This window comes from Theobroma cacao, chromosome 7, assembly GCF_053813885.1.
Source record: "Theobroma cacao isolate CCN51 chromosome 7, ASM5381388v1, whole genome shotgun sequence".
In the NCBI taxonomy this organism is placed as follows: domain Eukaryota; kingdom Viridiplantae; phylum Streptophyta; class Magnoliopsida; order Malvales; family Malvaceae; genus Theobroma; species Theobroma cacao.
In genome coordinates this window covers 12,108,652-12,123,886 of record NC_142645.1, presented here as the reverse complement: position 1 = coordinate 12,123,886, position 15,235 = coordinate 12,108,652, and the positions used below count along the sequence as shown (strand labels likewise).

The following is a 15,235-nucleotide window of genomic DNA, read 5'->3' as shown; positions in this document are numbered from 1 at the left end:
TTTTCCAATTAATATATTTAAAATAAATTCAAAATGTTTTGGATAAAAAAAATAAAATTTTTATATTAGGAATGAAAATCAAATATCATGAAAGGTCAAAGATGCTAATGATGCAAATTACTCCAATTCTCATTTTTTAAAGAATTTCCAAGACTGAGGCCTCAAGTACTTCACAATAGGGAAACACAAAGTAGTAGCATCGAGCCATTAATTCATCAATTTCTTACCATCAGGGCCATAGTTTTCATTTAGAAAATTGGATTTTCAATTGTTTTCTAACATAACTTCACAATAGTTGAAAATTTTGAATAATTTATACTACTATAACAAAAGTGATCAAGTTGGGGTCGTGAATTAAGAGACATCGATTCAATCCGTAAAATTTCATAAAATATACGTAATGATGAAATATATATATAAATAAATATGTTGTTTTTATTTTTTTTTTTTACGAATGAGATTGTAAATTCTATATCTAATATAAGTTATTTTTACCCTTTAAATTTTTTAAAATTTAAATGTATAGTTAAAAAAAATTTTGCTTCCATCCTAATAGTAGGTATGAGAAAGGCTAGATAATTAAGTATTCAATGTCGTGGAAAACAAGGTCATGAGTCAAGTCTCGGGTTTCATATTCTTATGTCTTAAACCTTATTATATGTTAAACAAGCCACTAGCTTAAATTGGGTAGGCAATGGAGGCCCCAAAATAATTACAAAGAAGAAGGCACCATGCCCCCCCTTGGAGACGTTAGAAGAAAAAACAGCAACGTTTTCCCCAAGTCAACAAAGGAATTTCTACTTATATGAGACATGCAAGCAGAAATTTAATCATCATTTTCAGTTTGAGGCTTTCCAAATCTCTCATGGCTTTAGTCACCATCTTGACTCTGCCGGTGATGGTGGAGCTAAGAGATTGGTAGTAATAGTAAAGAAGAATGGAACTGCCATGATGAGACGACCTGATTGCTAGGGATTTGGTGAGAAGATAAAATAATGATTAAGGACATTAAGTTAAAATTAGATATATTGAAAAATATTATAATATTTGACATTTAAAATTCTAAAAAAATCAATGAAAATAATTACAAATTATTCAGATATTAAAATAATGGCAACAAATACATATTAATTATAATCATAACATAAATACACGTATTTAGAAGAAACAAATTATATACCTTTTGATATATTACAATAAATAGTTATAAATAATAAAAAGAAAGAATATTTAATCATAAAAAAGAAACGGTTTTGAGCGTTTTTTGAAATTGGCTTCTCTCCTATTTCCGTTATACATGTTTGAGTCCCTTTATTTTGATTTTAATGAATTTAATCATTATACTTGTATCAGATGTCAATTTAATAATAATGATTATCAATGCTAAAATTTTGTCTTTGATTTATATGACCTAACATTTTGATGATAACACTACACAACGAGATGATAACTCTCATTTCTCTCAACAATCCTTTCAAGCTTTTCCACGTTCTTCTTTCAACTCAGATTTTTAAAAGAGGTAAAATGTGATCCTTTATTATTAATTAATTATAGCACTACCCATAATAGATGAAAGAGAGAGTACTGATTCTAAAAATATTAGTTTTTATTTCTTTTATTTTTTTAATTTGATAATTAGTTTTTATCAATAATCTATTCTTCATTATAAATAAATCATGATTTTCAAAAAAACAAAATTATTCGTTGATAGCAATAATATTGCTAACTTCAACATGCAATTCTCTAAATAAATTTCATATTAGTTTGTTATATTTTTACGATATTTCATTTTCATTTGCAGTAATTCTATTTTTTTTATTTATAATCTTTTAAAATTTTAAATAATTTATACTATTATAACAAGAGTGATCAAATTGATGTCATGAATTAAGAGACATCGACTTAGTCTATAAAATTTCATAAAATATATATAATGATAAAGTAAATAAATAAAAATATATATGTTGTTTTCGCTTTTCTTACTAATGAGATCATAAGTTATATATCTGAATTAATTTAATCCTTTAAATTTTTAAAAAAATTCAAATGCATAGTTACAAAAAATTTTGCTTCCATCCTAATAGTAGGTGTGAGAATACTCAATCTTGTGGATAACAAGGGCATGAGTCAAGTCTTGGTGGCATGATTGCGGGCATTAATTATTCTTATTTTTTAAACCTTATATGTTAGAAGGGCCACTAACTTAAATTGGGTAGGCGATGGAGGGTCCAAAATAATTACAAAGAGAAAGCACCATGCCCCCCTTGGTCACGTTGGAAGCAAAAAGAGAAACGTGTTTCCCAAGTCAACAAAGGATTTTCTACTTATATGAGGTATGCAAGCAGAATATAATCACCATATTCAGTTTGAAGCTGAAAAAAGTTGTAGTTGGTGTGATTGGCATTCCAAGTCTCTCATGGCCTTAGCCACCACCTAAGACTCCGCCGGTGAGAAGCAGTAGTGATGGTGGAGCTAAGAGATTGGCAGTCATAGTTCAGAAGAATGGAACTGCAATGGTGAGGCGATGTGTTTGGTAAAACACTGCTAAAGATGTGCTGAGACGATAAAATAGTGATTAAGGACATTAAATTAAAATTAGATATATTGAAAAATATTATAATATATTTGACATTTGAAATTCTAAAAAATCAATGAAAATAATTACAAATTAGTCAGATATTAAAATAATGGTAATAAATACATATTAATTATAATTATAATATAAATACGCATATTTATAAATGATAAATTACACTTTTTGATGTATTACAATATGTCAACACTACAGGAATTTATGCTACTCATTCTATAAGCTTAAGAATACGCTTTCATGATGATAACATACTTCAAGGCTGGCTTTAAAGTTCATCATACAGAGTTGCCTGTTATTTCTTTCGTCTAATCTAATATTAAACTTATAAACCTATATAAGAAGCACAAAGGGCAAGTGTGTAGCAAAGCTTACAGATGATAACCTAAATTGTCTCTTATGCATTTCCAGCTATCCAGTTGCCAAAATGAAACTTATATTTCCAGCAAACTACATAAAGTTCTGCTTTGAAAAGAGTCCTCAGAAACGCAAAGAAATTATTATTGAAAGTCATAAAGAGTAAGAGAACTCCAAAGTTTGGACCGCCAATCTCTAGATTTCCATGTTCCAACCATCATTATTATTATCATAATAGAGATCTTCTATGGCAATTTCCTACCCCCTTCTCTATCCCAACTTCTAGAGAGCACAATGTTTCTTCTCATTAATTATGGTGTTAGGACTTATTTGGTTTCAACATAACACCCAAGAAGAGAGTCTATTCTTTCTTATTCTATTTCACTATTGAAACATTTTTTTCTTAATTCAAGATTTTTCTGATTGATATATTTCAAATAAATTCAAAATGTTGCAGTTAAAAAACTTAAAATTTTTATATTAGAAATGAAAACCAAACATCATGAAAGGTCATAGATGCTAATGATGCAAATTACTCCAATTCTTGTTTTTTTAAAAAATTTCCAAGACTAAGGCCTCAAGTACTTCACAATAGGGAAACGCACAGTAGTAGCATCGAGCCATTAATTCATCAATTTCTTACCATCAGGGCCATAGTTTTCATCTGGAAAATTGGAGTTTCAATTGTTTTCTAACATAAATTCACAATAGTTGAAAATTTTGAATAATTTATACTACTATAAGGAGAGTGATCAAATTAGAGTCACAAATTTAAGAGACATCGATTCAATTAGTAAAATTTCATAAAATATACATAATGATCAAGTTGTTCTCAAATCTACATATATAGTGTGAAAGAGTGTGGATTTGGAAAATTTGCCTTTCCTTCATTCTAAAAACAATTAATCATTGCAACCATAGTTGTTGAATGAAGAGTCCCCTTTTATATTTATTCTCCTTTTAAAGGAAAAGATTGTATGAAAGATGGCGGAAGGCCTACCCTCATTTCACTGAACAATCGTTCCAACCTTGTCCTACAATCCACAACAACTAATCCTAGTCGTTGAATGAAGAATCCCCTTTTAGCCACTTCATTTATTCATTTTCCTTTTGTTTTAATTTTAAGGAAAAAAAAACTATATAATGATATAATTAATATACATACATATATATATATATATATAAGAGTATGCTGTTTTTGCTTTTCTTACGAATTAGATTGCAAATTGTATATCCAAATTATTTTTATCCTTTAAATTTTTTTAAAATTCAAATGTACAGTTACAAAAAAAAAAATTTACATCCAGGGACAGCTAAATAACCTCAAAAGCCAAAAATTATATATTCAAACAAAAGCTTTTTTATTAAAATTAAGAAAATGAGTCTTTTCTATTAAAGTTAAAGAAGAAAGACCAACTGAGGAAAGAATCCATAAATGGATATTATAAATTGGAAAAAATAAATGATTTTATATCTAGGAAAAAAAACTGTTGAAGATCATTAAATATATAGAATTGTTAGTTGATAAAAAATATAAGAAATAGTTGAGAATTAATAACATTGTAGACATGGAAAAGTGATAAAAAATTGTGATATATTAGACACATAATGAGGGAAGTGAAAGAATATGTCATCCTATTTATTATCTGTGAAAGAATGTTACACCTGGCAATTCTTCTCATACCAAACAAATATATTAACAAATATTAAATTTTTCTTGCAGGTAATTGTTTGGGAATTCTTCATTCAATGATTATGATTTTAATTGTTGTGGATTGTAAGAAAAGCTAGAAAGGAATGTCCAGTGAAATGAGAGTAGACCTTCCACCTTAAGCTGTTATATCCATTTATATCCTTTGCAATTGAGGGACAAGTGAAAGAAAAGAGCAGATGGTTCTCATCATTGAGGGACATGACCAGAAAATTGAAGGTATAAAATTGCAACGGAATGATGCATCTATAATTAATACAAAGCTAGAACTTTAATTTCAAAATTTTAAGAGGTTCCAATTTGCAGATAATGAAAATGGAACACATCAAGCTATCAGAGGAGGTATCCATGTATAAGAATTGCTTCAAGGATATCAATGAAAGGAAAGAACTCTACAACAAGGTTCTAGAATTGAAAGGTTAGCCACATTCGATATTCCATATTAAAATCTGAAATAGGTTGAAAATTTTGAGACTCAAAATTTTCATTTGTTGCAGGAAACATCAGAGTCTTTTGCCGGTGTAGGCCTCTAAATTCTGAAGAAATAGCAGCAGGAGCTTCAATGGCTGTTGATTTTGAATCCGCGAAAGATGGTGAACTCACTGTACTATCAAATGGTGCTCCTAGGCAAACCTTTAAGTTTGATGCTGTTTTTGGCCCTCAAGCAGACCAAGGTAATGCCATTTCTTGTAGCTGTTTTGGGCTCACTGCAAAATTTTTCTAATGCTCCTTTCAGTGAATATTTTTAATAATTTACTTCTGTTGCTTGTTTCTTTTAGCTGATGTTTTCCAAGACACAGCTCCATTTGCTACCTCAGTTCTAGATGGCTACAATGTCTGCATTTTGCTTATGGACAGACAGGGACAGGAAAAACTTTTATAATGGAGGGTACAAAAGAAGCCCGTGGAGTAAATTTTAGGACTCTTGAGGAATTGTTTCGCATAATTAATGTGCGGCAGAAGTTATATCGATATGATATATCAGTCGGTGTCGTAGAAGTACACAATGAACAAATAAAAGATTAACTGGTTTCAGGCTCTCAGCAAGGCACAGTGCCCAAAAGGTTGGGTAATTTTGTTTTAGCCTTTTTTCTTTGACATTTTTTTACTTTTCCGGATTGGTTATGCCAACTTTTGTTAGATGAGTTTCATACATTGTTTTGTTGCTATTTCATCCTGATGAGGAATTAACTGTGTCAAATGGTATCAATTCTTTTTATTATCCTCATGCTAAAATGTTTTTAGAACAGAATTTTCTTTTTGGTTTTATTTCAGGTGTTAGAGAAAGAATTTTCCTTGAACACTCAATCATAAACTGATAAAATTTTGTGCTTGTCCCTAGCAAAATTCATTGTGTAATATTGGTGATCTAAACTTTGCAACTTTTGCTGACTGAGACTTCAGGATTGATAAATGATTACTCATTCTTATGAAATTTCAAATAGCTAACTCTTTTCACATTGGTGTGGCTACTTGTAGGCTTGAAATAAGGCAAGTGGGTGAAGGAATGCATGATGTCCCAGGGCTCGTTGAAGCGCATGTAAACAACATGAACGAGGTCTGGGAAGTCCTAAAGACTGGCAGTAATGCAAGGGCTGTTGGCTCAACCAATGCCAATTAGCATAGCAGTAGATCCCACTGATCTGTCTGTCACAGTTGATTTTAAATTCAGTACTTGTCGCACAAAATGTGTTTAAACACAGCTAAATGCCAGCTTATGGGTCACTCTTTATGCAGCATACATTGTGTGATGGTTCAGGGAGAGAATTTGTTGAATGGGGAATGCACAAAGAGCAATCTATGGTTGGTGGACCTAGCTGGAAGTGAACGAGTAGCAAAAACTGAAGTGCATGGGGAAAGACTCCAGGAAACTCAAAATGTTAACAGATCCTTGACTGCACTTGATGTCATGTCTGCTCTTGCTACTAAAAGCCCTCATATTCCTTTCAGGTTATAAAAATACGGAGATGAGTACTTCTAAATTACTAAGAACATAGAAATCAGTAGTGTTTCATAGGTTTAAAACTTAACTGTACTTTAATCATGCAGGAATTCGAAGCTTACACTTGCTTCAAGACTCTGACATATATGATAAAAACAAGTCAAGTTTTAAAATTTCCTTCATTTTTTACTTTCATGGCCAAACGTCTGTTATTTCTTTTTATAGAATTTCTACAGAGATAGAAGTAAAAAGCCTGATAATTAGGTTTATGTCTGTTAGGAGGAGATTCAAAGACACTCATGTTTGTACAAATCAGTCCTCACGAGAATGACCTTGGTGAGGCCCTATGCTCTCTGAACTTTGGAAGTAGAGTGAGAGGGATAGACTTGGGTCCGGCAAAGAAGCAAATGGACTACTCAGAACTTCTAAGATGCAAACAGATGGTACAACCGGCAACTTATTGGCTACATTTCTTAAGCGTAATTTATCATTTTGACGTTACCAATGACAATTCTTTTCTGAACCTAAAAGGTTGAGAAATCAAAGCAAGAAATGAAGGTCAACGATTTGCAAATCAGGAAGATGGAGGAAACAATTCATGGTTTAGACTCGAAGATGAAGGATAAAGACCTAAAAAACAAGAACCTGCAAGACAAGGTTTGCACAGTGTAAACTTATCAAACAATCTTGAAAATATTCAATATCTTTTTGCTCGTGGAGCTGCAAGTCTGCAATTGATTTGTAATTCCAAATTCCCTTATATGTGACATTATACAATTTATCTGATGACGATAATCTAGAATTAGTCTTCTCCTTCAATGATGAACAGAGTCCATAAACTTTGCTCGTTATCAAAACTCAAGATTTAGGCTCAAACTTAGATGAATCAATCGATTCAAGCTATTATGATGATGACTCAATAGATACATCCGTGGATTGCATGACGATCCAGGAATATCTCACAGCACAACAGCTGATCTCTCCAGTAGCCCCTATTCGAATATACATCGATGATGTATCGCCTCCAATTCAAGTTACAACTTTCTTCGACACAAGCGTAGCACAGGCGATTGCTAACCCAATTGTCTTACCCTCATCACTGTGGAAAAACCAAAAGACTTATTTCAGAATAGTAGATGAAAGCACATTTGCAACGGACTTCATTAGCCAGCTAGTTACCATCGAGTTTTTCCCAAGAATCTCAATAACTCAGAGGATAGTAGATTCCTCCCTACCGCACAAGGACTTAGTAGTTGGATTTGATATTGTCTCCGACGAGCTAGGTTTCAAGCTAAACGGGAACGCTCTTAAATGTAGACAATTCTTCCAACCATGGAGACTCCTACCGAACCTATTCACCATGACCCTGCACCCGTCCCAATTTGAATATATTAGACAGAAGTTGATCCTAACTTCTTGTGCAGATTGTCATGCAGATTTCCTCTTGAAATGTCCAAATCCACTATGGAAAAACCCAAAGTTTTTCATCACTCTGGCATTCAAAAAGATGAATTGGCCAACCTAATAAAGGCCAGCCACTTAGGCATGAACCCAGACCATCTCAAGCTAGCAATTGAAAAATGTGCCCAACTCCAAACTTGAGGACTAATTGAGCCCACAACTTTTTTATGGTCATGCGAAGTGTTCTATGTTAACAAACGCTTAGAGCAAGTACGTGGCAAGTTACGATTGATCATCAATTACAAGCCATTAAACTTGTTCCTAGCATATGACAAGTTCCCACTACCAACAAGAAAACATTATTCGCGAATTTGTCTAATGCCAAGGTTTTCTCCAAGTTCGACCTCAAAGCAAGATTTTGGCAACTTGGAATCAACCAGTCAAAGTGATACAAAACAATGTTTTGCATCCCACAACACCATTTTCAATGGACAATAATACCCTTCAGATTGAAGATAGCACTGTCTCTATTTTAGAAAGTAATGACAAAGATATTCAGCCTAATATTAGAGAACGCGCTTATCTATGTTGGCAATATCTTACTGTTTTCTCCTGAAGAGACAAGTCACAGATACCTATTGGAAGGATTCCGAAACGTTTTCCACAGGGACGGCCCAATAAACTTAAAGGCCTAAAACAAGTATCATATATTTTTTAAATGACTAATATAAATCAACAATCAAAATTTTTAATTCAAATAAATCAACTATCACATAAAATAAAGACAATATAATAATATAATATAAACTATAAATTAAAGTAAAATTTTTGTAAAAATTAGAACAATAGTACTTAATTGTTAAATACTTATTACAAACCGTAAATAAGGTTCACGACTTTATGAAGATAATAACATAGCAGACTTCTTATTTATTCTTTAGAGGAAAATTAAAGTTAAAAGGAAGAAGGAAGAAAGAACAAATGAGAAAATAAGGATTCAAAACTAGATATTATACATTAAAAAAAATAATTGGTTTTATTTATAGGGAAAAAATAGCTGTTAAAATTTATTAAATATGTTGATTGAAAATAGAAGAAATAAGTGAGAAAAAAATAACTATTAGAGATGATTAAATACAAATGACAGTTAGTAGATTGGAAATAAGAGAAATGATGAGAATTAATAGCATTTTCGAAATTAAAAAGCGATAGAAAATTGAGATTTATTAAGCACATAATTAAGGAAATGAGAAAATAGATAATTTTATTAATTATTTTTATTTTTATATATTTTTAATATAATTAATTATATTATAAAATTATAGAGCCTTTCCAAATTTGAGGCCTCTCCAAATTGGGGGCCTAAAGCCCTTGCTTGGGTGGCTTCACCCAAGGGCCGGCCTTGGTTGTCTAGTACTATGGGATAATGTTATTTGAGAAAAAGATGACATTAGGCGCTACGAAAATTGACTTCCTTAGTATGCACTTAAAAAATGGACAATATATTATGTAGCCACACATTGGCTAAGAACTTCAATTCTTTCCAGATGAAAAACTCACAAAAAAGCAAGTTCAAGAGTTCCTCGAAATTGTTAACTACATGAGTGAATTCATCCTTAATCTTTCAAAGATTACAAGTCCACTAAGATCACTATTAAAGAAAGACTCTCCCGAACAGTGGACAAGGAAGCAAATGAAAACCATACAGATCCTCAAATCTTTGGCTAAGTCACTTCTAGCACTGCAAATTCCCTCCCAAAGGAAAAGAATACTCCAAACTTATGCAAGCAATCACTATTGGTTCGCAATCCTACTCAAAGAATCTAATGGATAAAGAAAGGTATGCAGATATAAAAGTGAAAATTTCAAAGACTCAAAGATACACTACCACTCCACTTTTAAAGAGATTCTTGCTGTCAAGAATGGCATACAGAAGTTCGAGTTCCATCTGATAGGACATCAATTTACTGTGGAATCAAACATGTCAACCTTTGAGAACATGCTGAGTTTCAAAAAGAAAGCTCTCCCTAACGCATAGTTATTGCGATGGGCATGGTGGTTTTCACAATACTCTTTCTCCTTCAAACATATAAAAGGCAAAGACAATGTCCTCCTGGATATGCTATCTTGACCAAGTCCCCTTATCCAAAATCCCTCTTTATCCAAAATACTCCCAATCATCGTAATGGTGAAACCCCTTTACCAACCATTTGGAGATGCTCCCTCCTCTTCAAACTCTCCCCAACCTAACATCCCATACCCCTTAATCCAAAAGATCTTCCAGTTATAGAAGAAAATCTTCCACTAGACAAGCTCCCATAAGAGCTCTTCACTCTCATTACAACACATTCCTTTCACACCCATGCCTACCCACTCTTGATGAAATATCTGAGTCAAATAATTAGACGTTTTGGTGATAGTTTAATCCAGCCCATACGAATCCGTCCCATATATCCCTTCATCCACCCACTACGTTTTCCTATGAGGCATTGGATAACTTTCCCCAAAGAAACCCTTAGTTTCCTTTGGTATTTCTGTCACGTATATTATGTTTCCATAGAATTTCCATTTGACCTCCTCATGGGTACTTTCAACAAATTTCATGACAACATATTTTGATCTAATAAACACATCTTTGACCTACACCATGATCACCTTCAATATTTGCTTAATTGGTTCAGGCCCATCTCAACCCGAAAGGAATGGCTTATGACGTATCAGAAGTTCAATAGGGATCATAAATATATTCTCACCATATTCCATAGGCCTTGCAATTATACAAATGCTATCCAATACTTCTCTTATATGACCATCCTCTCCAGCCAGCCTTATTCCCTCCATAATGAGATCCATACCCATCTCTAGGAATATGTTAAGATACAAAGACAACTATATGAAATGAACAGAGCAATTCCAATGGAAATCTGGCCCCAACTTAATGACAAACCTTGCAAGTAATATCTTGAAAGCTACATCACTCAGCTACGAGTTGACAAACAAATCCACAAAGACAAACACAAAAATCCAACCATGAAACCATTAGACCCTGACTTTAAGTTTAATTTATCCAAGTTTAATCTAGTCCAATGGAACCCATATTGGCAAGTACTTGTGATTCAAGAAGCCAAGCCGAAAGCCCAAGTTAACTTTCGACAAACCTAAGACCCCTATGCCTATGACTTTAAGAATGATCCATATGACCTAGGTGATGACTTCAATCCAAAAGACTTCTCTGTTAATGAACTATGCCTAAAATCAAGAATAACTGAGGTGTCCACTAGCAAAGGTGAAGAAGTATCTTCTGAAGATGAAATGAAAACAACAAATAGATCCCTTGAACAAATATTTGACTACAACTTCTCCCCTAGAGCGGACAATAGCCATCTTAACTTTCCATTTGACAGCCCATAAAAAGCCCATGAAAACCCAAAAATCCACAGTCCAAAAAATCTAAATTTTAGTTCTTATTCGAGTGTGCCAAGTCATCAACAAATAATTGCATCAAGATAGAGAAAAAAGAATCCGATGCTTCCTCAAAAATAATGTTGCCTCAAAAGGAGTGAAAAAGAATCAATTCCCTTATTTTTGTCTCTATATTTTATCTTAATGCTTTTTAGAAAGGTGTGCACCAATAATGTAAGATATAATGTAACTTTAGTCTTATCAAGTCACTATCACAAATAACGGCTAGTTTGTTGTTGTGTAGTCTTGTAATGCTTATATAAGGCAACTCCGTCACTGATAAGGATCAAGTGTTAGTTACCAAAGTTCTATATTGTAAAATATTGAGCGAAATAGAAAGTATGCTTTTCTAAAGTTTCTTTATTTGGCTGCTCTCTCCTCTCAGTTTGTTTTTGAGTTTGAATCCACTGCTCACACCTAGTAAGCAATGACATGAGTCATATGCTTTGCAATTGCCACTCAAGTGGATACTCTGCATCAGAAATCTCATGGATTTCTTTTATTGACCATTGCTTAGTGCCATTGCGTAGAATTAATGCCAAAAGTCGGTACTTTGTGGGTTGGTTACTATAGCACTATTGTGTGGTTTTCATGGCCCTGTTACCCTAACCACATCATAAGGTCCACATAGGTTCGAGGCCTTAACTGAGCCTGTGTTAAGCCAAAAGGGCGTGTGAAAGAGCATGAGTCAACTACGATCGCATCTGAGACAATGTTTAGTGGTCAGTATTACAACATTGAGATATATAAAGAAATTTCAATCTTGTCTATTCAGTTATTGAACTTGGAACACCACATTTTCTAAATGGAGAATGCCCGTTCCAATTGCATTCAAGCCACATTAAACTTTGAATGATTCATGGACCAAAATAAAAGATCAAGTCTTAGTCAAGATTCCTACTATAATAGTGGGACAGATAATGCCACTTAAACTTGAATAGAGATCTTCTATAGCAATTTCCTACCCTTTTCTCTATCTCAATTTCTAAAAAGCACCATCATGTTTCTTCTCATTAATAATGGTGTTAGGAAATATTTGGTTTCAGCATAACACTGAAAAAGAAAATCAATTCTTTTTTATTCTATTTCACTACTGAAACATTTTTTCTAATTCAAGATTTTTGCCTTCTCTTCAACTTTAAACGGTAAAAAATAAAGTCTTTTTCATTTTATTGCATGGTCAAGGGAAATTTTATTAGTCTCTAACCATATATCACTAACAAACATAATTATTGATGATTATAAAATTAAATTACTGAGGAAATTCCATTGGTAATTTCTACAGAACTCCACATATAATGATTAAATTATCAACAAAATTTTGTTGGTAATTTCCAATGAAAATCCATAGATAATGAATAAATCCTCGACAAAATTTCGTTAGGAATTTTTAATAGAAATCTATAAGTAATGACTACAGTACTGACAGAATTCCGTAGGTTTTGATGAAATTACTTATTATTGATCATAACTAAATTAAATTACTGACAAAATTCTGAGGAAAACTACTAACGAAATTTCATTGGAACAAAACTATCGATGGAAAATTATGCATTGTAGCTATTTATTTCACTAAATTAGGTTGGTTCGAAAACTATGACTGTTGAATTTGATTCCAATGTGACAATTTCCTAGATGTGCAATGAGAAATTTAGACTATGGGACAATTGATACTTTTTTAATGAAATTGACAACTTAAGGAAAATTATCGGTGGCATTGTTTTTCTACATAACTTTAGAGAAGCTAACGTTTTGGTGGACTCTTTTGTTAAATTTGGTGTTGATCGAGATGAAATGTTTTATGTCTGGTGGTAACTTTGTGTTGAGATGGTTTTTTGAGTGGTTTGTCATTATTTTGGACTTTGGTTTTTTTTTAATGTATTTTGTCTGTATTTCTATGATTAATTTCATTATGAAGATTTTAATAATGCTTCAGCTTTCACTATTAATAAATTTTTATTTTGACCAAGCAAAAAAATAAATCTTTGCACAGACGAGAAAAAAATAGGAAGAATCAAAGTCTTGGTTACAAAGTTGAATCAGATTCCAACTTTTACTTCTTTGTTTAATGCCTTTAATTAACCTTGTAAAACACTATAAAAATGTAATATAAAGGCACGAAAAGTGTGATTGAGAAAGGGTTTAGCCCTTATCACAGTTCAACACTACCTAGATATACTTAAAATTACTTTATTATTATTATTGGACAAAACTATTTAGAGAAAGCTTTGATTCATAAGGCCACACAAAACTATTTAGAACATTAGATATTTAGGAGGAAGAGGGTATGACATTGATCCTCTGCTTGGTCTCACTTTCACCTTTGACTTTAAAATAATTGATCATTATGAGTTTTATTAAGGTTAAGCAAATAGCAAATAATATAAGTATCAACTAAAAAAATCTAAATAAATTTTAAATTCAATAGCATATTGTGATGTGAAAAGGTATATATTGGAAACATCAAAATCTAATCACCACCATTACAATCAAATATACTGAAAAATTCACAATTAAGTGATTGGTGTGAACGCCCCTAAAACAGTAGCTTAATTACTAGCTTATTTGTTAATCTCTTAGTGTCCATTTGGAGTTACAGTGCTGTTCAAGCAGGGACCTATATGTTTGTAATTAATTTAGTACAGATTTTTCAATCAACAAAATGAATTTATTGGTATATATTCAATATTCACCATTAAATATACGTCACATTTTCGACATATACATAAATTTTATTGACATGCATATAAGGTCTAGTGATTAGACACGTGCTAAAAATCCACTTTTTCTTCAAAAAAACAAGCTGTAAATTCAAAAATGTCTTTTTGTTCATCACATTTACTAAAAGGAAATTACAAAAACCAAAATCCCTTTGATATTTTAGGAATTTTCAATTAACGTGTCATAACTCTTTTCTTTTTCATGTATAAAATTGTAAATATTAAATTAATTTATGTCGTAACGTGCTGGGTCCGGGAACCCGACCGCTAGACGTGGGCGAAAATAAAATATTTAGGAGTCGCCACCAATCTTTTGTTTATCTAGGTGTGATTGGTCGCCTATTAAATTAGTTCTATTCGATGAAATCTTAAATTGGTTTTAGGTCCGTCGAAAGAATAATAAACTAGTCTACGTATTATATTTAGAGTTGGGTTCGGGAGTACGGTTACGCACAGGGAAGATTAGCACCCCTATGACGCCCGTTCCACGAACAGTACCATGTAATCATATATTATCTTAACCCCTTTAATCTTATTCTTGCGTTTCCTTAATTATTATTTATTTATTATATTCTTTATTCTATTAATCAAGTCAAAATATTTTACAAGTTTGGCATACACGTGATGCAATTGTGAAATGCATGGCACAAAATCGGGATGATGTCGAACAAAAATCTTTTTATTGAGCGTACTTTCCGAATCCGCCCATCATACTGGTGGGATCCAGAAGTATTCTCTCACCTAGAGAAATACCTTAGAAACTCGCCTTCGCAAGTTTACTAGGTAGATCCCATCATCGGGATAGTCATTTGCAAGTAAAAAATGTTGTCATGAATGCAAATCCTAATACGGGTAAAAGCCTTTTTATTAAAGATATTTCTCCGAACCCTCCCATCATACTGGTGGGATCCGGAGGTATCTTCTCACCTAGGGAGTTTACCGGAGAAATTCGCCTTCGCAAGCTTCCTCGGAAAGTCCCATCATCGGAGTTTATACCCATATACAGAATATATCTATATGCCATAACATTTAACAATGCAACCATGATACGC

At 32.5% G+C, this 15,235-nt stretch overlaps 1 protein-coding gene and 1 pseudogene across 2 annotated transcripts in view; both read left to right on the top strand.

Moving 5' to 3' along the window:
• The window catches only part of LOC148761685 (kinesin-like protein KIN-14R), a 61,366-nt gene extending 53,947 nt beyond the window's left edge, over positions 1 to 7,419 (top strand). The window contains exons 4-5 of the mRNA XM_088808044.1: positions 6,880 to 7,043; positions 7,132 to 7,419. Coding sequence (XP_088664170.1) covers positions 6,880 to 7,043; positions 7,132 to 7,272 — 305 coding nt within the window. The 3' untranslated portion in view covers positions 7,273 to 7,419. The remainder of the gene's footprint in view (positions 1 to 6,879; positions 7,044 to 7,131) is intronic.
• LOC148761686 (kinesin-like protein KIN-14R) lies at positions 5,035 to 6,739 on the top strand (annotated as a pseudogene). The gene is made up of 5 exons (XR_016027481.1): positions 5,035 to 5,060; positions 5,166 to 5,332; positions 5,438 to 5,722; positions 6,138 to 6,461; positions 6,708 to 6,739. The product of XR_016027481.1 is annotated as a kinesin-like protein KIN-14R (transcript).
• Positions 7,420 to 15,235: the final 7,816 nt, after the last annotated feature.